Genomic DNA, 26,690 nt, shown 5'->3' with positions numbered 1-26,690 from the left:
TGATCCACTTCAAGTACTTGCACAAGTTATACCGCACCCCAGTGCAGCTTCACCGGCTCGGGCTTACCCCTGGGGATAATTGTTTGCGTTGCGCTGCTCCTGCCGTGGACTTTGCCCATTTGGCGTGGCTCTGCCTTAAGGTTTCCGAGTTCTGGCTTGCGGTGTTTTCCACCATTTCTGACATCACCGGCGCTGCCGTGCACTCTGATCCTCCCCTGTGCCTTCTAGGCTTCGTTAAGTTTTGCCCTGACGCTTCTCGTCGCCATATCTCGATGCTACTGGTCCTCACCAGATGCAGGGTGGCCATGTGTTGGGGTCGGCGGCCTGCTCCTAAGGTCGAGAGTTGGTTGGAGGATGCCTCCCGGCGCCAGACTCTCCCATCGGAGTTCTGGGACTTAATGCCTGCCAGATCCCGCCCTTTGACATTTGGGTCCCCCTGGTTGCCTATCTCCTCTCCCGCTCCCACCCCAGCGGTGCTACCTCTCCCGTGCTCCCCGCCGGCCCTGGGTCCGCGGCAGCCGCCGGCGTTGGTCAGTGACTGCCCCCCCCCCCTCTGTTTCCCATCAGCACCCCTGCTGCTTCAGAATCCCCACTGTTATTGCTTTTTGATGTGTGTTCCCCCCCCCCCCCTCGGGGGTATGAGACCCTGGTACTGTGGAGCTGTGACTTTAACATTCCTGACTTACTACGTTGCTGTATATGTAATCTGATTGCAACTCAATGACTGACTTGTAATGAATCTTTCTGCTGTGTGCAATAGCACTGCACGGTGTACTATGTCTGCCATGTCTTTATTCCTCAATAAAGGTTTTTGAAAAATATAAAAATAAAAAAGTATCAATAGGTGGCAATTTTTGTGGCCGTTTCAATACTTGCCATGTTTCGCACTGTATGCCAGGTTCTGTACTATATGTCCGTCCATTCTTTCTGTGTCAATGACCTGCCGAGTTCCGCTTCCCAACGCAACTGGCCAAGAGATTTCCCAGTACCGTTGGCACTCTTGATGAATTTATACAAGTCTGAGGTCAGGTGAGCATCTGTGTGTCTCGTGAAGCCATTTTCAGAAGGTTGTAAGTCGTCTTTCAGCACCTTTACGCACCCCTGGGTGTATCACCCAGTGCCGGATATGTAAGTAATGGTAACGCCCGGTCTCTGGGAGATCGTGATCCATACGGAAGTCAGCAAATGTCAGGGGGCCTGTTGTGTCAAAGAGGCTTTCAATGGAGCGCTGACCTTCTTTAGTCCAATGTGTGAACTCCAACATGTCCAACCCTCACGCAAAATCTGAGTTGTTCGCAATGGGTATGATTGGAGATGGGAAGGTCGTAAGTCCCCGGGGGCCAGCTACCCTATCCCAAGCTAAAAGAGTGGGGTGAGTCACCTTAGAAAGGTATAGATTCCAAGGTCTGGCAGTTTTCGTAGGAAAGGGGATTCCCCCAGGGGCTGCCTGACAAGGGACCTATCAATGAACAGCCAACGTTTCTCAGACTCCGGACAAGACCACTCAACCAGTGGCCTCATCTGAACTGCCCACCAGTAAGCTTGCAAGGTGGGGACTTCCAGCCCCCCCAGTCACCCTCAGCAGGTTCCCTATATCTTAACTCCCTACGCAGTCGCGGCTTCTGACCAAGCCATATAAAACGCTCTAAGCCCCTTTGTAGTGAGAGTAGAGCACCCGAAGAGGGGACCAGCGGGAGTGTCTGGAATAAATAGATTATCTTAGGAAGAATAGTCATTTTTTTGGCTGCTATCCGGCCCAGCCACAACAGCGAGTGAGGCCTCCACCTAAAAAGGCAGTCCCTCACATGTCATAACAGCGATGTGTAATTCCGCGAGTTGGTTTCTTGGATACTGGCCGTGAGGTTCAGACCTAGATAGGGAATCGCCTCTTATGCCCAATGAATACAGTGAGATCGCTTAAGTGCTCCCAGGGTATCGGGCTGAGGGAAAGATTGAGAGCCTGTGACCTATGCACATTGATCCTGAAGCCTGACGCTTGTGCGAAACGTTCAAGTTCTGCCAGTAGGGCTGGGAGGGACTCCCTAAGCTTCTCTAACGTGGGGACCACATCGTCAGCGTAGAGACTGATTTTGTGCTCTTCACTCCCAAATTGCACCCCTGCGATTAAGGGTTCGTCCCGAACCCGCTGAGCCATGGCCTTCATATACAAAGCAAACAAAAGTGGTGAATAGGGGGCACCCCTGTTTCGTACCTTGTTGGATGGGGAAAGTGTTTGAGGTAAGCCCGTTCACTCTCACAGAGGCCACAGGATTGGTATAGCTACTAAGCACCCAATCAATAAAACGCTGAGGGAGGCCGAAGTGAGCTAGGGTCATCTGAGATACGGCCAATGGACCCTGTCGAACGCTTTCTTAGCGTCGACAGAGAATATCATACGATCGTCAGGGAAACGTTCGAATTCCTCCACCAAGTGTAAGAGGTGCTTCGTATTGTCTGAACACTGACGTCCTGGGACAAACCCTGACTGGTCAGTGTCTATCAGACCAGGCAGATGGGAGGGGAAAGAGTCTCTGTGCCAGGATTCCGGTAGAAAAAACATAGGGTTCACGTTAAGAAGAGAAATGAGACGAAAGGATATGCACTGTTGTGTGTCCTTACCTGCTTTAGGAATCACCGTAACAAGTGCCTCCAACATTAATGGCGCGAGGGGGTTATCCACCCCGAGTTATACACCCTCACCAGCAACGGGGCCAGCAGTGTTCAGAAAGTTTTGAAGAAAGGGGAGGAGAGTCCATCGGGCCAGGCGATTTATGCAGTTTTAATTTGGATATAGCAGAGATGACCTCCTCCATCCTAATAGGGGCATCAAGGTCCTCCACTTGACTCGGCGCCAACTTGGCAGTGGTCGCCCCCTATAAATATTGAGCTGGGCCGTCCTCGGGCAATTTCTGGGCCCCGTATAGGGATGCATAGAACTGCCTGAAAGTTTCAGCTATGCCTTGATCAGAAGTCTGCTCCTGTCCGAGTTGGTCTATCACCTTGGGGATATGAGATGACTGTTGTTGTGCATGTAGCTTGTCGGCTAAAAGCTCCACACTTCTATCTCCCTCCACATAAAAGGCATGCCTAAGTCGCAAAGCAGCGAACTCGGCCCTGTCTATGTCCAGGCCTGCCAACTGGGCTCTCGCTGTTTTGAGCTGTTTCCAGACTCTAGGCGCACCGGTTCTTTGATGGATTCAATCTAGTTTGGCTACTGCAGCAGAGAGCTGCTCCCTTTTCTCTCTCATAATCTTATTGTCAGCTGCGGATATAGGTAGGAGCTCTCCCCTGACTACTGCCTTCAGGACATCCCATAGAATCGCTACTGACATATTTGAAGTGTCGTTAGTGGCCAGGTAATCAGTAATATTTATTTAGGAAGTTTTATATAGCGCTGGCCAGACCTGGGGGTATCGGAGCACTTTACATAAGATACAATGCAGGTAATCACAAAGAACAATAATAGGGAGGTCGGCGGTGGCAAGTTCTGCTTCGATGTCTTGCTGACTTCGGACCTGTTTTCAGGTTCCAACTGCTCCTAACGGTTCCCTAGGGAGCGGTCTAGGAACAAGGCTTTGAGTTGACTCTTGAATTTTACAAATGAGGGGAAAGTTCTGATGTGTGGGGGAATGGAGTTCCAGATTTTGGGTGCACTCCCAGCGACGGATCGAGCCGCAGTTTTTTGTTTTCGAGTTTTCAGCGGGATGAGTAGAAGAGAGTTCGAGCTTCTGAGGTTTCTGGTCTGACCAGCTTTTTGAGTTTAGCTGCCAAATATTTGGGTTTGCCCGTGTGCAAGGCTTTGTGAGTGAGACAGGCTGTTCTAAAACTAGCCCTCATTTCCACTGGGAGCCACTTGAGTTCTCTGAGTGCAGGAGAGATGTGGTCGAATTTCTTGATTCTTGTGACCATTCTGGCGGTCGCGATAAGCGTTGTTTTGAGAGGAGCAAGATGTGAGTTTGCTATTCCTGAGAGGACTGCATTTCCGTAGTCCAGTCTTGATAGTACCAATGTTTGGGTGGCCTGTTTGAGATCATTGGGCGGGATGAAAGGTTTTATTTTGTTCAGTAGTTTTAGGTTAAGGAAGGTGCTTTTAGCTGAGTTCTTGATATGTATGGACATGTCGAGTTTTGGGTCTAGCGTGATGCCTAGAGATTTGACTGAACCGGGCAGGGTGAGGCCGCCGTTGAGCGCTTCAATAGCTTGTAACCATTCAGCAATTTGGGGGTTCTCCTCTTTGTTTGAGATGAGGAGTACTTCGGTTACGTCGGGATTTAGTTTAAGGTGGTTACTTCACAGCCACTGTTGGGCATCTCTCAGTACATCATTGAGTCGTTGAATGTCCCTTATGGATGTGGTTTCCAAGTAGATCTGGGTATCGTCTGCATAAAGATGGAAGCGGATTTTGGCTTTTTTAAGTAGTTTGGTGAGGGGTTCCATGTAGATGTTGAAAAGTTGCGGAGAGAGCAATAAGCCTTGTGGGACTCCCTTATTGACTGGATGCAGGTCGGATGTAAAGTTCTTGATTTTGATTTTTTGGGTGCGGTTGTGTAGGAAAGAGGAAAACCATTTGGAGGACCACTTCGCCAAGACTGTCTCTCTCTTGAAGAGTTCTAATGAGAAGTTTGTGGTCTACCGTGTCGAATGCTGCCGATAGGTCAAGGAGAATGAGAAGGCAGCATTGGTCTGCGTCGAGTGAAGGGGGCGTGGCTAAGTACGCAATGGCGGCGGACGTGCCCGGGTAGAGCTCAGTGCAAAGCTCCCCTACCACAGGCCATTTCTCCGCAACAATTGCCCGCTTTCGGCCCAGAACATCAGCGAAGACGCCTGAAACGGTCCTCAACGCTCCTGTGGTGTTTGGGGTCGATCGGACGCTGCTAACTGCTGTGACGGCGGTGGAGAAGAAGTACCCTTCCGGCAGGCTCCCCCGGCCAGCGAGCGTGTTTACGCAAGACCGGGGTTGAGCCTCGCCCACAAGGCCCGAACGCCGAGAGCTGCGGCGCGAGGCCTCCGGCCCTCGAGCACTGAGACGCCGCCCAAGTCATCGTAGTGGCTACGCCGGATCAGAAGTGAAGCCCCTACCGCCGCTGAGACACGATGAGAAAGGCGGATGCTCCTGGAGGGGGCGATGCTGTGTACACCTGCGGTCGGTCCCCCACCCCGGCAGGCAAGGGATTGTGCTGTGATTGAGGGGTTTGGCGGTGAGTCACCTGCGGCGTGGGATCCATTGGCCTGGCTGCATCCTTAAAAACTTTGGCCCCATCCGGCGCTGGCGTTCCTGTGGGCGGCCTTTCACGATGGGACGCCCCCAGAAGGAGACACGCTGCCCGCTTGATCCAGGGCGAGGTGGGCCACGCTCCGGATTGCCACCTCTGGTTTAAGGGCCCGCTGGTGCGGAAAGGAAGACGAGTGGAGCCGTGAGACTCCCGAGGGGCCCTGCCGCTGTCACTCTACCTTGGGGCCCCTTGATCCGGGCACTGGAGCGGAGTCCCCCGGGTGTCTAATACCGCTTGCCCCACTGGGGTCCTAGGCCTACCTGCTCCGCTATTCAGAGAGCCACCCATCTTTGGAGACAGCCGGAGGAAAGGATGTGGGGCACGGAGGTGAACTGCGGCAGCTGCCGCCCGCCCCGGTCCTCGTGCTAAGGGGACTTATACCGGTCACGCAGACAGCTGTCCGGAGGAGGTCACTGTTGTCGAACTGCGCCTCCCTGTCCTGCACCCCCACAACAGGAATCTGCCTGCCACTTGGACACGCGGACAGACGTTGGCACCGGGTGGGTTCGGTGCATTTCATTCCTTTTTTAGCATCCCCCCAGATGTGACAAGCAGCTCTGGTATACAACGGAGACGTCCGAGCGAATTGACGAGGCAGTCGTCCTACGCACTCCCTGCAGTTGGACTTTATCGACCTTACAGCGCACTATACCCAACTTTAGGGGAATCTCCCGACCGCGCTTACCATATTGTGCCGCCCATGTCTGGGGGACCCAATACGAGAACTGGTGCTAGTGGCGCGCAGGTGAAGGGGAAGATGGCGAAATCAACTGTGCCGGACCAGACTGCCTCCAAACTGGATACGATGCTGGCGGCAATGGAGCGTTTGGAGGAGTCGATGCAATTGATTCGCACCTCTTTAGAGACGAAAATAGACAGTGTGGCCATAGACCTAACGCACCTCCGAGCTGACCATAAAAAACTGTTGGAGCGGACAACAACTCTAGAAGCCGCCATAAATGATGTCACGCCCAAGATCACACAGATGGACAGACATGTCCAGGATCTCCTTAACAGAGTGGAGTTCTTAGAAGACCGTGTGGAGGATGCGGAAGGGCGGGCGAGGAGAAATAACGTCCGCATCGTAGGACTGCCGGAACGATGGGAGGGAAGAGAGCAGACGGTACGGATGGAGTGCTGGCTCATGGACCTACTTCCAAACGGTACCCTCTTGCAACACTTTGTAGTGGAATGGGCCCACTGTGTGCCGACGCGGCCTCCTCCTGCGGGCTCTTATCCGAGGCCCATGCTAATTCGTGTCTTGAACTACTGGGACCGCGATGCCATATTGCGGGAAGCTAGGAAACTGTCAGACATCAGAGTTGAAAACGCCAAGATCATGTTATTCCCCGATTACACAATGCAAGTTCAACGCCAGCGCCACTCTTTCCTGGTGGTGAAACAGCGACTCCGCCGCCTGGCTCTGAAATATTCCCTTCTCTTCCCGGCTCGCCTTCGTGTGGTGGCCCAGGACAAAACGCACTTTTTCAACACCCCTGAGGCGGTTGAGGCCTGGCTCGACTCGGCATTGATACGGAACCCAATGAGATGCCACAGATGATGCGACGCGACCGGGGGCCCCGTCGACACCGTCGACGGAAACCCTCACCAACAAAATTGACACACACGGAAACAGAGGTGGGCCCCACACCCGAACTCAAACATAGCGAACAACAGGAAGCCCTTCGGATGGTGGCGGAGATCAGCGGCTCGCTGGAAGCGGATCCGGAAATGGAGGCTAGCCCCCGAGACATCACCAGTGATGATGAACGCATCTATGGTTTGACAGATTCCCAAATATCGACAGATCTACCGGATGTTACCCCACAGACTGCCGATTTTATCCATTGAACGCGCCCTGGGGCACTTGGTCTCTTGTCTGACACTGAGAACTCTTGAATCCAACCGAATTTTGCTTCAAAGGGATATGACTGTGGCGCTGGCGAGTCTACCCAGACCACGGGGAGACACCTGTTTCTGGGCACTATGCTGTTGGGAGCCTGGCCCATTGCTCCAGGTGAGACATGAAGGTATCCGGTACTGGTGAGTCGTGAGACAGCACAGCACAACAGGGGTGGACGGACCCCCGGAGGTGAGTGACGCAATGGGAACTGCCCCGAGGCGCCGCCAGGTGGCCGTGCTCCAGGCCTGAGGGACCTGGGGCCCTATGCTGCAGGCATCTCTACTAAAACTGGGCCAAAAGACACTGACAGTGCTATCATTTTTTTCAACGAAATTCTACTTCCACAGGGCTCATGCCTAAGCCCCACATTGTTTAATGTGTATGTGGCCCCCTTGGCTGGAATTGTGAGGGATTATGGGTTCACACCTATATCCTATGCTGATGACACCCAGCTTTTGTTCCCTTTCCAGACCATGACGCCAGCAGTTAAAAGCTCCTTTGCCGCAGGAATGAGAGCCATATCCAACTGGATGACCTCCAATTGCCTACAGTGTGGGCAAGACGGAGGTCATGCTTTTCGGAGACGCCCCGCTCCTTTGGTCACCTGAGTGGTGGCCTCCCGATTTAGGCTCTGCTCCCTGTCCAAAGGAGACAGTGAAAAACTTGGGGGTCAAGCTTGATCATTCCTTGATACTTAAGGACCATGCTACCTAGGTAACAGGATCCTGTATGAGGGTCATTGGACTATTGAGGAGAGTGTCCCCATCTTTAGCAGATAGTCACAGGAAAACTCTAGTGCAGGTATTGGTAATCAGCAGGTTAGATTACTGTAATGGGCTGCTTATTTCCGATAATGAAGAACAGTTAGGCAGGCTACACGTAGCTCAGAACACAGCCGCCAGATTAACTCTAAATGTACCAGCCAGGTCTTCATCTCGCCCCCTATTAAACAAGTTACACTGGCTGCCTGTTCATCAGAGGATGAAATTCAAGATCTGTTGTATTATTCATAAATGCCTGTTTGGTGTTGGTCCTAAATACCTAGCCGAAATATTCAGACCTTATGAACCAGGCCACTCCCTACGCTCTAAGAATCAAGCTCTACTTCAGATACCTAGGATCAAAAAAGAGAGACAGGAAGGCCGAGCTTTATCGTATAAAGGCCCCACCCTCTGGAACTCCCTGCCCCTCACCCTCAGGCTAAACCCCAATCTGACTGCATCTAGGAAATGCCTAAAGACCCATCTGTTTCTGACCTGGTAATTTCCCACCATTCCGGCCTGATTGTCTTTATGCTAACCAGCTTGTGGTAAGAACGCAAGCGCGGAGATTCCCCTTCGGGGGTCGAATTCCTGCGCTATATAAGAAACTAAATAAAATAAATAAATAAATATTTGGGAAATTGAGTGGGAGGGAGTACCAAATGTTTACTTGAGCCGTGAGTGACGAAATTGCTCTTGTGAGGTTGCCCTCTAACAAGTCAGTGGGGTCACGATATATATTACTTCCTAAAAAGCGAAAGGTGGTTGGATACCAAAGGAGTCGCTCACCCAGGACCACAATATCACACTTCGGCGTGTCAGTAGCAAGAGAATATACCCCTGATTTCGCCCAGTTAACTTGAAGACCCGACACCTCGCCGAATACTCGGAATATGTCGGTGATCGCACGCAGGAAACAAGTCAGGTCCCTGATGTAAAGGAGTAAGTCATCTGCGTACAGTGACACCGCGTGCATCCCGTCAGTCAGAGGAATGCCCCAGTCTGCGCCAGATGCGCGGAGCTGTGCCGCCAGTGGCTCCATCATGAGAGCAAAGATTAAGGGGGATAGGGGGCACCCTTGCCTAGTGCCCCAGCGCACCCGAATCGGGTCCGAAAGGAGCCTGCCTGTGCGGACGCGCACCACGGGCTCTTGGTACAAGAGTCCCACCATCTGGAGAAAGGCATTTCCCAAGCCAAATTTCTCCAGCACTAGCATCAGGTAGGGCCATTCCATAGAGTCGAATGCCTTCTCAAGATCGAGCACCAGGCATCCTGAGTGAGGCCAGTGAGGTGTAGCCAGACTTTGCACCCTGAACAGGCGCCTGATGTTATAGGACGTACTGCGGTACAAAACCGTTCTGGTCGGTATGCACCAGAGCAGGTACCAAGGGCGCCAGCCGCTGGGCCAGTGTGGAAGCTAGGATCTTATAATCTGTGTTCAGGAGGGCAAGCGGCCTATATGATCCCATATTGAGTTCGTCCTTGCCCGGCTTCAGGAGAGATATTAAATTCGCCTCGTTTCGCGTAGGCGGGAGAGCAGAGTATGTTATTGCTGCTTCGTACACTCGCAATAGCTCAGGAATAAGAATAATGGAGTAGGCCTTGTAGAACTCTGCAGGCAGTCCGTCAGGTCCTGGGGTTTTACCGTTGGAGAGGGAAAAGATCACTGTCCGGAGCTCTTCCGACATGAACGGCGCTCCTAAATCTTCCTGTTGCGCATTGGTAATTACCGTTAGGGGCAAGGTCGATAAGTACTCTAAAATGTCAGCTGCAGTGACCGGCAAACGAGATCGGTACAGGCCCCTCATAATGTTTCGTGAAGGCGTTGTGAATAGCCCTCTGCGTGTAGATAGTGGCACCCTGAGCAGTACAGATGGACATTACTGGTATTGTTTGGGTGTCGCGCCGTATCAGCCACATAGTAGCTTACCCGGCTTGTCTTCAGACATGGCTATATGCAAATCAGTCTGACCCTGTGCCTCATGGGAACAGAACAGCCCGAACTGCCAAGCCATGCCTTCCCTGGACCGGAAACAAGCTTCCGAGGACCGGTTTCTGGCATTCCAGCCGTCTTCAACCCGGCTTGCTTGAATCCAGTGGCAAAGTGAGCAAGGGACTCACGTCTGAGCATACCCTGCCACACTTATGGCTTGGCAGTTCGGGCTGGACTGTTCCCATGAGGCACAGGGTCAGACTGATTTGCATATAGCCATGTCTGAACTGGTGTGGCAGAGTGGGCTAAAGAACGGTGATGGATTAAACCCAAATCTTTTGACTGGGTGTGAGTGTTTGATTGATTCAGATGCTCCGTCCATCACCACCCCCTTTTGTACCGCTTTTGGCCGCCATAAGTGTGGCAGGGTATGCTCAGACGTGAGTCCCTTGCTCATTTTGCCACTGGATTCAAGCAAGCCGGGCTGAAGACGGCTGGAATGCCAGAAACCGGTCCTCGGAAGCTTGTTTCCGGTCCAGGGAAGACACGGCTTGGCAGTTCGGGCTGGACTGTTCCCATGAGGCACAGGGTCAGACTGATTTGCATATAGCCATGTCTGAACTGGGGTGGCAGAGTGGGCTAAAGAACGGTGATGGATTAAACCCAGATCTTTTGACTGGGTGTGAGCATTTGATTGATTCAGATGCTCCGTCCATCACCACCCCCTTTTGTACCGCTTTTGGCTGCCATAAGTGTGGCAGGGTATGCTCAGACGTGAGTCCCTTGCTCACTTTGCCACTGGATTCAAGCAAGCCGGGCTGAAGACGTTTGGAATGCCAGAAACCGGTCCTCGGAAGCTTGTTTCTGGTCCAGGGAAGACATGGCTTGGCAGTTCGGGCTGGACTGTTCCCATGAGGCACATAGCTCAGGAATAAGAATAATGGAGTAGGCCTTGTAGAACTCTGCAGGCAGTCCGTCAGGTCCCGGGGTTTTACCGTTGGAGAGGGAAAAGATAACTGTCCGGAGCTCTTCCGACATGAACGGCGCTCCTAAATCTCCCTGTTGCGCATTGGTAATTACCGTTAGGGGAAAGGTCGATAAGTACTCTAAAATGTCAGCTGCAGTGACCCGCAAACGAGATTGGTACAGGCCCCTCATAATGTTTCGTGAAGGCATTGTGAATAGCCCTCTGCGTGTAGATAGTGGCACCCTGAGCAGTACGGATGGACATTACTGGTGTTGTTTGGGTGTCGCGCCGGATCAGCCACATAGTAGCTTACCCGGCTTGTCTTCAGACATGGCTATATGCAAATCAGTCTGATCCTGTGCCTCATGCGAACAGTCCAGCCCGAACTGCCAAGCCATGCCTTCCCTGGACCGGAAACAAGCTTCCGAGGACCGGTTTCTGGCATTCCAGCCGTCTTCAGCCCGGCTTGCTTGAATCCAGTGGCAAAGTGAGCAAGGGACTCACGTCTGAGCATACCCTGCCACACTTATGGCTTGGCAGTTTGGGTTGGACTGTTCCCATGAGGCACAGGGTCAGACTGATTTGCATATAGCCATGTCTGAACTGGGGTTGCAGAGTGGGCTAAAGAACGGTGATGGATTAAACCCAGATCTTTTGACTGGGTGTGAGTGTTTGATTGATTCAGATGCTCCGTCCATCACCACCCCCTTTTGTACCGCTTTTGACCGCCATAAGTGTGGCAAGGTATGCTCAGACGTGAGTCCCTTGCTCACTTTGCCACTGGATTCAAGCAAGCCGGGCTGAAGACGGCTGGAATTCCAGAAACCGGTCCTCGGAAGCTTGTTTCCGGTCCAGGGAAGACATGGCTTGGCAGTTCGGGCTGGACTGTTCCCATGAGGCACAGGGTCAGACTGATTTGCATATAACCATGTCTGAACCGGGGTGGCAGAGTGGGCTAAAGAACGGTGATGGATTAAACCCAGATCTTTTGACTGGGTGTGAGTGTTTGATTGATTCAGATGCTCCATCCATCACCACCCCCTTTTGTACAGCACTTTCGGAAACGGCATTAAGCAGTTGGAAACGAGTTGAACTGGAGGGATTAGGAGACCTATTTGCAGAGGGTGCCTATCTTCCATTTGAGACCCTAGCGGCCAACACGGGGTTACCGGATGGTAATTTCCTCATACATGCAGCGATCACACACTTATTAACGCAATCCTGGGGTGATCTGGCGGAAGAACTGCCGACCCACCTGCTGATACAGTACTTACACGTGATGGGGAATGGCTCCCACATTTTACACTGGCTCGCACAAGCCCTGCACACGCATACTCAATTCTCTTCACAGAGCTTGCGAGACAAATGGACCGCAGATAGAGGTCGAGACTGGACTGATAAAGAATGGGCGAAGGTGCTGGCTGGTGCGCTGAATGTTCCCAGCAACTCCCGTGTTAAGATCATCCAATACTATATTGTGCATCGCGCGTATTTATCCCCGGATAAAATAAACCGCTATTTTGGCCTAGACACAACAGCATGCCCCAGGTGCGGATTAGTAGACGCGCAATTTCTGCATATGCTCTGGTTGTGCCCTCTCCTACATGATTACTGGAAGGCAGTATCGGCCTCCCTAGGGGCGGGAACGGGAAGCAGCCTGCCGCACACGTGGGAAGCTTGTTTGTTGGGATTATTTAAGCGGACAAAACAGACGAAAGTCTCGGCTAGATTTTGGGACCTTGGTCTAGTAATGGCGAAACGGTTAATTACCAAGCGTTGGAAGAATGGCGATCCTCCCCAAGCCATACACTGGCGACATTCGTTTGATAATTGGGCTAAGGCAGAGAGTTTAGCCTTGCACAGGGAAGAGACAGCGGGGCTCCGCGTGTATCCCATAGCCCAGGATTGGGATAACACCCTGGCTACTTTTCAACAAGCGTGTCTGCAAGGAGGTATTATTTAGCCTCTCTTTCAGCTCTGGACCGTAATCCGACATCCTCCTTCCCTCCCCTCCCACCCCTACCTACCCACCACTCTCCCCTACTGGCTCCAGGTCAGGATCTTTGCCGAATTTCCCCAGCTTCCCCCTCCTCCCCTCCCCCCCTCCCCCCAAATCCCCCTCCACCTCACTACGGCTGTTGCGCGCCGTGTCAGATGACACCAGATACTGATACAGTGACACACATACCCACCCTTGCTCGTACCCCCCTCTTTTTGTTTTGACTTCACTTGGTTCCCAGTCTCCACATTTTTTAGGTTCTTCCCCACAGTTTAATGTTATGCATAAACGATTTTGAATATAGATTGCATTACAAACCACTTTGAACTTAGCTCGGTAACTGTAGAAGTGGCTGTAAGTGCGCAGCCACAGTTGTCCTCAGGGACGGGCGCCTTTATTTTGGGAACAAAGTAGGGGACACACCCTGGAACTGGGTGACGCTGTTGACCGATACACACAACCTCACATGCTGTTGCATATCGATAGTCCTGTCCTCCCCTTTCGCGCAGTCCCTCTTGATCAGGACGTCGCTCGCTAACTGACATGCACCAGACAAACTTGCTGGTAGTGCTTTTAACACACTCCGAGCACGCCAGATTCCTCTTGAGTCATCAATTACTTAACATAAGGTGCCTTAAGCCAACAATTTAACCTACGGGATGAAGGTGGGAGGATAGAATATGCTGACAAGCCATTGTCGTCGTTATGTATTCTCATACAGATATATTCAACAAACTTGTCAAATTGCGCTTAATGCTCTGTGTTTACTTCATTATCTAGTATGTAAAACTGATATGACATGCCATGTATATCATGCAATACCGCTGTACTATCTGTTTTCATGTATCTTCATAAAAGAAATGCAATAAAAGATATTCAAACAAAAAAAAATTGGTCTGAGTCGAGTGAATTGTGGATGTCGTCGATGACGTTAAGGATCGCAGTTTCCGTGCTGCAGCCTTTTACGAAGCCAGACTGATGGGCGTCGAGAAGTTTGATATTGTCTAGGTGTTGGGTTAGTTGTTGGAAAGCAGTCCCTCCACGCCCCCGCACAACGCTGCCGCCGGTTGAAATCCTCCTTCATCGATACCGCACTGTTGAGTGAGTCGAAACGAAGGACCCTCCCGGAGCTCCTGACTCTTACTCCCTCTCATGTCCGCTTGAATTTCTCTTTGGAGAGGGACGCACATTTGAACCCCGGCGATTCACCCCTTTCCCTCGTAAGGAGCCTCCTGAGACCCGTTCTGGCTTTTGGATGGTTTATGTCCTTCCAGCTCACCACACGCTTTCCGGTTACCATTTGAATTGCCCTATGCAATGCTAGCTGAGACGCCTTTTTCAATTGAGATATCCCTGTTCCATTAGACCACGTCTCTAGATTTACTGAATCCGAATGTTAGCCAGCTTATGCACCCCTAGATCTTCCCCACCTTGTTCTCTACGAAGATTTATGCCCTGAGGAAGGTGAGACCTGTAATAGGTCTGACACCGAAACGTACGTCGGCACTGACACTACAATTGAAAGAACTCGGCGGAGTTTACCACACATTTATGCTCTTTATTATTGATTTTGTCTTGACTTATTGATGTTTCTATCCTGTTGTTTTTTTGGATATCTGTTGAGAATTTGGACATTATCTAACAATTTTCTCAATTATCCTGTTTGATATGATCTTAGGAAATTATTAATTTTGCCCAGCGGTGTCTAGGATATGAGATGAGGGTTTGGCAGTGGAGATGAGATTGATTATCTTGGTTTCCTGCATGGGCCAGAAGAGTAGGCAGGTTGTGGTAGAGTTGAGGGGTACGTGATTAATCTGTTAGATGTAAATCTGACATAACTAATGGGCCTATGAGGTTAATAGTTGTTTCCACCATTTATTTTACTAGGTGCTTTGTCAGATGGATATTTTATTATTTTGTCCGGATGAGACCCACCATGAATAATTTGTGAGTTGAAACGTCAACACAGACGTGACAATCTTTTAATACCATATAACTCCTAATTCTGGATCAGTATTCATGATGGTCTGATAATTATGAATACCCACGATGTATAAATTAATCATATTTTAATTGTTTCACCATTGCCCTTATGAGCCGGATGCCATCTACACTTTATTGATTTATTTTCTAGCACCTTGTGTAAAGAATAATAAAAATTAGATTTTTGTAGATGGTCAAGACTGACATGCACTTTAACCTCATGGGTTATCGTGATTGAGTCCCACGGAAGAAATGCGTTACTTACCTGTAACTGCAGTTATGTAGTATTGGTGTCTTTCATAGATTCACATGCCTGAATCATTCCCCTTCGTCGAGATGGGACTCCCATCTCGATGACGGGGAATGATTCAGGCATGTGAATCTATGAAAGACACCTATAATACTGGATAACCTCTTCTTCTATGTTAATAAACATAATTTCAACAGCAGTGTGAACAATGAACGAGAACAGGATTTTTCCTTTTCTATTCAGTTTTTTCCCACGAATAGTGACCGACAGAAATCGGAGGTTTATGGGAACATTTTTATTTTCTGCAAACTATAGGTCATTGTGGGAAACATACCATCTCTCTGCATGTTTTACACATTTTGAGCTACAACATTTATTAGATCTGACATACATTAAGCTGCTTCTAATTTCTTTTTATAGCAACAAATTATTACATTATTTTTGGTGTGTTTAATTGGATCTTGAAGGTTTGACCATAGACAGCCTCCGTCTCTGACTCGACCTCCACGCATCCTGCCCAGCAGGATGGAACCATGACGAGGCACAGTAGAAACAGTACAGACGCTGCCATGATGTGTTTTTTAATTATAATATTTTGTACACAAACAAACAATAAATATATGTGATATATATATATTTTTTTTAATATATATTGTGTATATGTTGCTTTCCCTATTATATATGGTCCAATGGAAATAGGTGTGAATATGAGATAAAGTATATAGGAGTGTGTGATGTGTGAACATTGAGGTCTTTCTTGAATAGGATTTACCCCAAGGGATCTTCCTTTTTCCACTATATATCTTTCTAAACAGCTTGCTTGAGGTTTCACCCCCTGGACCTAGACTATCCTAACAAGCATCTTCTGGCAGCTAACCTTACTTTGTCACATGATTTTGGCTTAGATCCTCACTTTAGCTGGTATTGTTGTAGAGCCTGCTATCAATCTTTACAGCCTTTTCGGATATTACACAACTGTCTGTACATCACACCTAGGGGCTCCAGCCCCATCAATTATCATTCTGTGTGTAAACTCTACCAAGCCATCCAAAACTTGGTGGCAGTGGCTGGCCTTCACAATCAGCACTACTGTGTTTTCATGGGTACATTGGATAAAAGGAATCCATTGCTCCCAGCCTTTCCTTGATTCCCTTGTCAAAAGAGAAAATACAGATTTTTTTCCAAATTAAAAATAAGCAGAAAGAACAGCCCAACTCTTCCTCTCTATGAGGTAACGACTGTTTGCATTTGGAGGGGTACGAGCCAACAGAGAGCATAAGAAAAATTCCTGAGAAGATGAAGCACTGAAAAACCTCTAGGGCTAATGAATTTTAAGAGAGAGTTATGATATATAACTGAGACTGCCCCGCTCTCCTGAAGTTTGAGAGGCACATGACTGTTGAAATCTCTTCTTTCTCACAGGACAAACCAACTCTGCTGACCCATTATGGGTCTGTTTCACTGATTCTTCTCAAACCCACCTGCTGTTCCAATGTCCGGGGGCAGATGAAGGTGACCAGGTCCACGGAGAAGTACCCTAGCACTCCTCGAGATCTGCAGGCTTCTCCGATTCTCAAGCAGACATCTCTCAGAATGGAGGGATCCACTGAAGACTGTGGCACAGAGGTGCCTAGGGACTGGAGGGAGCTGCGGCCGTGAACCTGATCCCCAGACGACACCAGCAGCACCTGCCCCGATGGCTCGATCAGCATGTCCACTGTCAAATTCGTGATGCTGTCTGCTGGAGGAAAAGCTTCGATCACACCTCCTAAAAGAAAGGAAGATCTCATTGTAGAACAGTAATGCAAGGCATGCTAGGTCTATATACAATGATAATGATACGCCAACTGGAATTAGAGTGTGATGTCATAGAATCATCGGGGAGAAGACAGATTTTGAACTTCTGGAATGGCTAAGGCCAAGAGGCAAAGTTCCTGGGTCGGTCATACAGCATATCCTAAGGGCAGAGGGCTGCCAGTAGACTACAATCCACCTTCCTGGTGCGCACTGGGTTCGTCTAGGAGAACTACTCGTGTTTGGGAAGCATGAAAGGATGGCTCAGGGAAAAGACCTATGCTCACTGCCTCAAATTTCCTGGGCAAGGGAAAGAAGGCGACAACCATCTACGAATTGTGAAATGGTTTTCTCTGTTACAGTGGTGGCCAGAAAAGGAGCAGAAGTGTAAAAGGAAATATTACGAAACCAACTTCCTGGTGGGTAGCCATGTTAAAGAAAAGATCGTCTCATATATGCAGGTGCCACAACAAACTCGCTATATAGACCTGGCGGGCTTTTTTAGCTGGTGGTCATGTACATATGTATATACCAAATACGTTTGCTTCTCAGATAGCACAATATGCCCCAAAAAACCGAACACACCAAAAATTATAATTTTCTGGAATATACGGTCTTCATTTCACTGTACCCTGAAATATGTCTTCCACCACAGAAAATTATAGTGACCTGGAGTGTGCGGGCATACTAAAAAATGAAAAGATAGCCCGAGAGGCACATGTCTGTGAAAACGCTAGAGCAGGCAGCACCAGGCACGTGACACACTCCCTCAGATCTTTCACAGGGACCAGTCTCTTGAGAAAGATCCCTATTTTGCTTTAGGTCAGATTACCTATACAAATTAGTGACTGTATTCCGCTGCAGCCTAAAGAGAATACATTTACCACATTATGGCAGTGACCAACTCCATAGATACTACAAAAAACAACCACTTTATTTAAGAAATTGCCCTGGTTCACGTTTTAAATATGGAAAATTGAAGGAATTCCAAGATGACAATGAGATTCCGGCCCACCCTAACCAAAGCATGCGGATCTGAGCGTCCCATCCTCACCTTGACTCAGAAAGGCGTGCAAAAACCTCTCCCAGGTGGGGAACAGCTTCTTGCTGACAGGGTGGGTGTGCTGGGCCAGTACCTCCGGTAACTCCTGTGCAATTCTAGTCAACGTTGCCTCCTACCAAAATAAAGCACTGTGGATCAGACTGCATGCATAGTATCTGTAAATGTGCAGTTGTTAATACATCTTTATTTTAGCAAGAGAGTATACATAGCAACTAAATTCCAGAAGGTATGGTATTGTTACCAAAACCTGAAGGTGGCAAGATATATAACCACAATACACGTTACCTGTTATGCTCTTTTTGTATTACATATGAGAGAGTGAGAGAGAAAGAGAGAGAGAGAGAGAGAGTGTGTGTGTATATCTATCTATATATATCCCTGCTCCTTACTCTCTCCTTTACCAAAAAAGAGTTAAAGCACTCACAGGAAGAGTTTGCTCATGTTGTTTTATTTCACAACAAATAGACAAACGTGCTTCGGTATGCCTTCTTCAGTGTCTACTATCGACACTGTTCGAGGCCATTTAAAAGTTTGTTGCATCAATCTTCATAAACACAGAAAGAGACTTGTTCGTAAACAGTGACTCTCCCGCTTTCTTTCAATGATGGAATACTTTAAAAAACATAATTTCATGTATCAAATTTCATTTATATACATTTATGGAATGTTTTTATCAATGCTCCAGAGGTTGCGCGTTGATCACACATATTTTTGCAATTTTTCAAACAGTCAGTTCTCACTTATGTTTTAAATAAACAGTATACTACGATTACGCAATCGTAATTCCTAATAGTATGCGAGACCTCATTAGGCTTGTACTACCTGATAAAACATATTATAGTACTATGTTTTCAGTACTTCTTAAAATATCGCGAGACCTCATAGAGCAGGTGTTACATGATTTAGCCGTGGATCGACAATTGTCACTGTTTCCTACTTTTAATATCTCGCCATGTTTTTGCAGATCTCACTCACTATGCTATAAAATATTGACACTATGGAGCAGGTCAGGTATGTGGAGTCTAAACCTCTCTTCTTATTTGCCCAAATGTACTGCCAGTTCCTCGCTTTTATTCAATCCCTGATGTGCTTTTGTCTCTAGAGCAATTATATACTGGGTCTCCAGTCTCGCTGCAACTGCTTTACCCGATCCCCACCCCTTAGGTCTACTGGTACATGATCTAAAGCAAATTATTGCAGCAGATCCCTGTTGCTTTTGTGTTTGATAGCAAAGTGTCTGGCCACTGGGTAATGAAAATCTTTATTTGCCATAGCGCGCTGATGTTCTAGGACCCTAATCTTTACACTATGTATAGTGCTGCCTACATATCTTAGCCCACATGGGCATGTGAGACAGTATTCAATTTAATTAGCTCGCGGACAACCAGTGGATTTTGGAAGTTTTTCCTTAAGCTCTCTATGATTATTTCTCTTTTTTGTAGGTTGCTCCAAGGGGTGACGTTTCCGTCCCAATGATATAACGTCATGAAATTAAATACTGATTAGTGCTTCCAACAAACTTGGTTACATCCCCCTTAGTTCACTCCTCTTGCATCCAATAGGACTTTAAATAATTGAAGTCAGGTCTTTCATCTTATTTTCATGAATGTATTCATTCAATAACATTTTGTTTCCCCTTTGTTTTATTGAATTTTTCTTTATGTGCCATATGTTAATTCTTCTTAACATATTATTCTTCACAATGCCTGCTTTTTAAATATTTCTTATATACCCCATACTCCAATGCATTTCGAGCATTACAGCTCTTCATCAGGGAGTACAATCTACAATACAAATTACATCAAAAAATGCATAATGATACCAGGAATGATAACTACATTGATGTTCACTAGTTTCATGTTTAAATGTCATGCATTTTATCGTTGTGCCCGTTTGTGCTGTGGTGTATACATAGAGTGTGGTGCCCAGAAAGAAAACGTGCTAATCATGTGTTGAAAGGTGCTGAGTTATAGGACAATGTTACTCATGTGTAAAAATCATGGTAATATGCTTCGCGGGTTGCTGTGTGGAAAGAGCTACACACATTGAGAAAAGCAAATATTGTTGCAACGCGTTCAGTCAAATAAATCAATTGTACTGTGTGTGTTACACACATTGAGAAAAGCGAACGTTATTGCAGCACGTTCAGTCAGATATAGCGAAGTAGCTGTAAACAAACCGGCTTGTGTGCCAGTAAAAACCGATAACGTTGGTCTTTTGAATGCGCCGCACAATAGTGCTTGCTAAATTAGTTAATCAAATGTTTGTGCTTGCGCCAAGTCTAAATGCTACAGCAAGAGTTTCGGACTTTAATTATGTATCACGAGGTATGGTGAGGCTTCTATTCTCGGCAATTTTCTTACAGGATCTCGTCTGTATATGTTGGTAATGAGCTGCGCATGCGCGTGATAACTATGTGTGGAAGACTAGAAGTTAAAAATGGACTAAACGCAAGGGTAACGTGTCGGACATGTTGAACTATCATAGTTGCAAATTTTGGTGCTGTGTTGAAAGTATAATGTGTATACATGTCGACTGTGATGAAACTAAATGGAAATAGCGATTGTGATAAGTCAGTACAAAAATGGTAATAAATAATAATAATAATAATAAAATGAACTGAAATAATAAAAAGGCGATGCTTGAACATTATGGTATGTATACCATTGTGTTGTGCCTATTTACATGATGTACGATATACATAAAATTAATCAAATATTTTATTATCTTAAAATGGTGCGGCAGCTAGTACAGTTCCTCAGGATCAAACATAAAAGCCTGTTATTCAAAGATAGCAGGCATATTTCTATGCGTTCATAAAGACCATGTGGTCTCCAAGACTGTAATTTATATATCCAATAGTTCTCTCTCCTCAGTAAATGTTTATTATTTCTCTGCCTTCTTTTTTGTTGACTGTTTCCAGGATCATGAATCTTAGTTGTGATATGTTGTGCTCCTGTTCCAAGAAATGTGTCTGAACCGTTGACTTCATATTTTTTGTTCTTATGTTCGACTTACCGTATGTTCGTTGATTCTTAGAGGTAGTTTCCTCTCAGTCTTCCCCACATAAACTTTGCCACAGGGGCATTCTAACAGGTAGATGACATTGGTTGTGTCACACGTGGCAGTTACACATAGTTTAATTTTATGACCCTTCATCGGGTGATGAATTATTGTTCCATGTATGATGTTATTACAGTTTTGACAATTAAAGCAAGGTTTGGTGCCACTGTATGGTTGGTTTTGCGGATCCTTTGCTGGAGTATTTCGCCTATGTTTCTATACCTTGTGTAAGCAAAAATAGGGGGTTGAGAAAATGCGTTATTAAAATCTGGCTCCATGGCTAACATTGGCCAATGTTTATATATGATTTTCTTGAAGGTTTTGCTAGATGTAGAAAATTTCGATACCACCATCATCCAGGTGTTTTCTGGTTTTTCAGTGGGTTTTAAAGCTGTTGTACGAGTGATCGATTGACATTTGGCTTTGGCTTTTTCTATTGATGATTGAGAGTACCATCTGTCTTTAAATCTTTGTGCCATCTCATTGATCCTCTGGTTTACCTTTTTATTGTCAGATACTATTCTTCGGATTCTCAACATTTGGGATTTTGGTAGATATGTTTTAAGAGGTATCTGGTGATGACTGAGGTAATGAAGGATGTTGTTTCTGTCCGTTTTCTTCCGATAAATGTCTGTTTACAAACCTTTGTCTGTTTTAAGAATGAGTATATCTAAGAATGTATTTTGTGTCTCCGATGTTTCACTAGTAAATTGTAGGTGTTCGTTTAAAGTATTCCAAGTTTCGATGACGGTCTTGACCTCTTCATTGGTGCCTTTCCACAGCATAAAGATATCATCAATGTATCGCAGAGACATTATGATTTGTTGTTTCCATTCTTGATTTGACAGGATGTTTTCTTCTTCAAATCTTTCCATCACGAGGTTTGCATACGAGGGTGCCATACAATTTCCCATGGATGTACAGCTAAGTTGGAGGAACCATTCCTCCTTCCAGTGGAATTAACTTTAAGCGAAAAGTGAACCAGCTCCATAATAAACATTTGCATGGATGTTTCCAGATCCGAGTTGAGAAGAGTGTATTCCACTGCTTCTAATCCCATGTTGTGAGGGATCGATGTGTACAGTGATTTTACATCTCCTGTGCACAATATGATGCTTTTGTTTGTTTGCCAACTTGCTTTCTGGACCTTTAGTAAGAAATCAGTGGTGTCTTTTGTATACAATGTCATTTTTTAACGCTTGGCTGAAGATATTTGTCTATAAATTGGACAGTTCGTTCATGGATGCTTCCACATATTACATTCCCTAGAACAGTTTCTTTTCAGTCTAAGGAGCTCCCCATATGGTATGCTCTTGACCAATATGGGTGGATGGTTACTCTCGGCTTGTAAGATAGAATTGCCGGCTGTCTGTTTTCTAAATAGCTTGGTTTCTAGTTTTCCATCTTTTTCAAACACTCTCAGATCCAAATAGTTCACTGCCACTGAACTTATGTCTGATGTAAACCTTAAGTTTATGTCATTCTGATTTCGGTACTTGATGAATTCTTCAGCCGAGATTGGCGACCCCTTCCATACAAGGAAGAGGTTGTCAATATATCTGTACCAGACTACAATGTTGTCAGCCCATTTTTAATTTTCCGGCGCCAGGGATACCTGCTCCTCCCACCAGCCCACGAACAAGTTAGCGTAGCTGGGGGCGAAGCAGGTACCCATGGCAGTTCCAGAGATTTGTCTGTACAGTTCCCCTTCAAATAGGAAAATGTTATTTAATAAAAAAAATCAATACATTCGATTAACATATTATTATGCTCAGCGAACTTCATAGGTCTTTTGTCTAAAAAATATCTCATAGCCTTTAGTCCTTGTTGATTGATGCACGTATAAAGACTTGTAAAGTACAGTGCAATTAATAAGTAGGTAGGTTCCCATTTCAATTCCTGGATCTTCACAATAAAATCCTTGGTGTCCTTTATATAAAAACTCAATTGTAAGACCACTTGAAAGAGAAAATGATCAATGTAGATGGATAGGGGGAGGAGCCAAGATGGCGACCGGAGCAGACGCTTGAGCGCCCAGCTCCGTCGGCCCTTGGCCTCGGACTAATATCCTGAATCCTATCCTCATTGATTTCCGAGGTGGAACGTGTGCGACGACGCGCTGTCTACGCCGCCGCTTTCCCTGAGTTCCAGCCCGCCCGGATGCCGGAGTTATTGGTGTTTTTGTTCTCCGCCCTGGACCCCTGCTCCATAGTTGCCTCTGACGGCCCGCTGAGGACTCCACGGTCACCGGACCCGCTAGTGCCAACCTGAGCCCCGCGATCCCAACCTCACCTCCCACCACGGACTGTTGCCAGCTGAGCCTGTGGGGGACGGCCAGACATCTCCTGCACCCTGCGCCTAAAGGGCTGGGGCGGTACGGTAAGCCCCGGTGCACCGGGTCTCCTGCCTCGAATTGTGGACCGAGTTGTGGGACACTGCCGACCCCCTTCTTCTATTGCCTAGTCAGTTTCACAGAGGACCCGAGGGAAGGGAGGCGACTGTTGGCTATCCCTTTTGCGGCGCAATCCGGAGGGGAACTAATTCCTTGCTACGATTCCCCCCCCCCCCCGGCCATCGTACCGTTCACCGGTGAAACATGGCGTTGTTTGCCTGCTCGCGGCGGGGGGGTGATACTCCGGTTTTGCTTAATGCCTGCTTCGCCCTCCCTCCACCAGACACCAGCTTCGCTGTGCCTTCCCTGATTGCTGCCGACGTGGGGGTGCAGCCTCCGCTGACACGCGGCTCCATTCTGGCTGCCTTACGGGACTTTCGTCTACAAATGTGTGCTGGCTTTACGGCGCTGTGTGAGCAGTTTGACTCTATGCTGTCGGCTGCGAGAAGTGAGCACTCCGACTGTCCTCAACACGGCGTGGGCCTGCCAATGCCTGTGTGTGATGGTGCTGTACTGGTGCCTGCAACTGGCTTTCCCGGCACCCAGGTTCAATTGCTTTCAAGCTCAACATCGGATACTTTGTATCCCCGCCCATTGCTATTTGCTTCGTTGTTGCCTGCCTTACCGCGATTGCTAGAGTATCCTGCAGGGAAGCACCTAACATCTTTGGGGAATCGTTTACGGTGGCCTACTGCCTCCTTTCTGCGGGACTCCTGTACATTACATGCCATGGCCGGACTTTATGCGGTGGGCGAGGGGACCTCTGCAGCTGGTCGGTGGCCATTTTGTGATCCTTCTTCACCATCTTCTCCACAGCGGCCATATTGTCTTTGTCTGTACGGGAGGTGGGGCTCTCATGCAGAGGCTGGCTTAGTCTCAAGCCCGAGATCGGGCCAGGGCTAGACTGTTTTTTACCACCATGGCTTCACGGATGGGCTGGACTGGGACTGGAACTGTATGTCTATGCTGTGTGCACTCGTTGCGATTTGTCTTCCTTCATTTAAAATGTTGCGATCCATTTCCACAAGACCGTTTCTGGGATAGTGGGTTCTCAGTGTGTGGAAGTCATAGATGGCCGAGGGTTTAGGGCGCTCTGAAAATATGTAGGCTCCTCCCCACTTTCTTCTTTTTGGGAGTTTGGATTAGAATAGTTCTATTCTTTTCTTAACCCCTTTATCATGTGTGTGATGTTTTCTTCTCTTTCTTTACTTTATTCCTACTTTCTCTCTTGTCTATATTTCGGGTGTATTGGGCGACAGGCACTATGCTGGGGGGGGGGGGCAGGCCGTAGCCTCCGCATTGGTGTAGGGTGGGGGGGTAATTACTGTTCTGATTAGTTCTATGGGCCTTTTTTCTTTTTGTGTTTCTGCGCTATACCTGTTTCGATTCTGGGTCCGGGTGTGGGGTTGACAGAGGGAGGGCGGCACTGGAGGGGTGCGTAACTGCTCAAGTGACTATCCTGTTATACAACTGCATTGCCTCACTGCCTGAGATTTTAATTCATTGCTTCTTTATTGCTGCTGCCGCTCTCCTGTTTGGTGAAGATATTGTGCGGACTCGAATCTCCTTGGTTCTTACTCTTCACTGACTTTTTCCTTGTTACATTTATTTTGAAAAAACTTTAAAATTAACCTTCACTTCTCCTCCCCCTGGCGTCAAGGCTCTCTCCAGTTTATATCTTGTAAATCGTCGCTAATCTTGACCGTCGGAACGCAGGGGCTGTAATGTTTGAATCAGTGCTTAACTGTATCGTGGCCGGCCTGAAGGTTGTAGGTCCGTATTTGTCCTCTTAATATGCACGAATAAAGGTTTACAAAAATTTAATTAAAAAAAAAAAATGTAGATGGATAGATTTTCTGTCAGACTGCCTATCAAAGAAACGATAGGTCTCCCAGGTGGATTTTTTTCATCTTTATGAATTTTTGGAAGTTGGTAAAATGTCAGTATTATGGGGTTGTAGTTTTTTAGAAAGAAATATTCGTTTGTGTCCATTATTGATTTTGTATGCCATTTGGTATTGTATGACGCTCACATTGTATTGTCCTTTGTCAGTTTTTTCATAATATTTTACATCATTTAGTTGTCTCAGTGCCTCCCGACAATATTGTTCCCTCGTCATCAGAATAATATTGCCTCCTTTATCCACAGGCTTGCAAATACTTTCATTGTTTTTTCAAAGTTTTGTAGTATTAATCTTTGTTCCTTGGTTAAATGTTGCTTTGGTCTTCTTAGGGATTTACTGTTTACTCGTAGTTTCACCAGATCCTTCATTACTGCTCTGAAAATGCATCTATAGTGTTATATGGCATCTGCGGTATAAACTGAGACGTAGGTTTGAATGTCGTGGAAGGTGCTTCTTGTTCAACACCCACCTGCCTTGTTCTTTGCGTCAAGGTTTCATTGTTGTCTCTTATACTCCCTTCCTCAGAATGCAGGTCTTCTAAGATTTCCAATGTAGAGAGGTCATCTGTTGTTAAAATGTCAGTGTCTTTTGTTTTCAATTGTCTGCATTCCTTGATGGAAGGTTTTAATTAAAAAAATGTGTGCAATTTCAATTTTCGCACAAATTTGAACAGGTCAATTCTTATTTGGGTAAATTCCATTCTATCATTGGGACAGAGGTTAAGCCTAATTTCAAAGTTGACTCCTTTAAGGGTGTTAGTGTCTTTGATGTTAAGTTTATGATTGTTAAATTGTCACCATCTATTACCATCTCCCTCCTCTTTTGCTCCGTATTACCCTTGTAGTCATATTCCCTCTTCCTCTTCCCCTTCCAGCCCCCTCTCCTAGTTCTCCTATGGCTTCTGGTGGCTTGCGTTTCCCTCCTCTTAGCCACGTTTGCCGGATTAAGTTGAACTCAACATGAAAAGGGGTCTTGGGGTTCTCAATCGAGGTGGAGGTTTCATCTCCCGATTGCTCGTTTTCGGTAACTTCTGATTCGGATGTTTCAACTCTTGTTGGTGGTGGGATTTGTTTTTTCTTGTTCATTTCTTTGAGTGGCCAATCAAACTTTTTAGCACAAGTTAGTATTCTGCCTTGGGAATAATCCCTTTCGAATTTCCCCTGTTTTCTTTGCCTAATTTTTTTAGCCTACTCATTCCGGGGGACACATTCTTGACCCTTTTTTCACCAATCTGACAGAGGCTAAAGTCACGTCGGTTGCTCCTGTAGAGTGGTCTGACCATTCTTTGGTGTCCATTTGTTGTCCTATGTCAGCCACTACTTCTACTTCTTCAGCCAAACGGGTACCCAGGAGACCCTGGAGTAAACTCAGGCTGGAAGACTTTCACCATCTTCTGTCAGTGC

General features: G+C 47.2%; 1 protein-coding gene across 1 annotated transcript in view; it reads right to left on the bottom strand.

Moving 5' to 3' along the window:
* IQCH (IQ motif containing H) overlaps positions 1–26,690 on the bottom strand; it is a 1,013,078-nt gene that overhangs the window by 132,453 nt on the left and 853,935 nt on the right. Inside the window, exons 15-16 of the mRNA XM_086958009.1 lie at positions 17,921–18,041; positions 16,554–16,840 (exon numbers count right to left, since the gene is read on the bottom strand). Of these exons, the coding sequence (XP_086814135.1) occupies positions 16,554–16,840; positions 17,921–18,041 (408 nt within the window). The remainder of the gene's footprint in view (positions 1–16,553; positions 16,841–17,920; positions 18,042–26,690) is intronic.

Source organism: Lissotriton vulgaris, chromosome 2_1, assembly GCF_964263255.1.
Source record: "Lissotriton vulgaris chromosome 2_1, aLisVul1.2, whole genome shotgun sequence".
Lineage (NCBI taxonomy): Eukaryota > Metazoa > Chordata > Amphibia > Caudata > Salamandridae > Lissotriton > Lissotriton vulgaris.
Note: the sequence above shows the minus strand (reverse complement) of the source record. Positions and strands in the feature narration are given on the sequence as shown.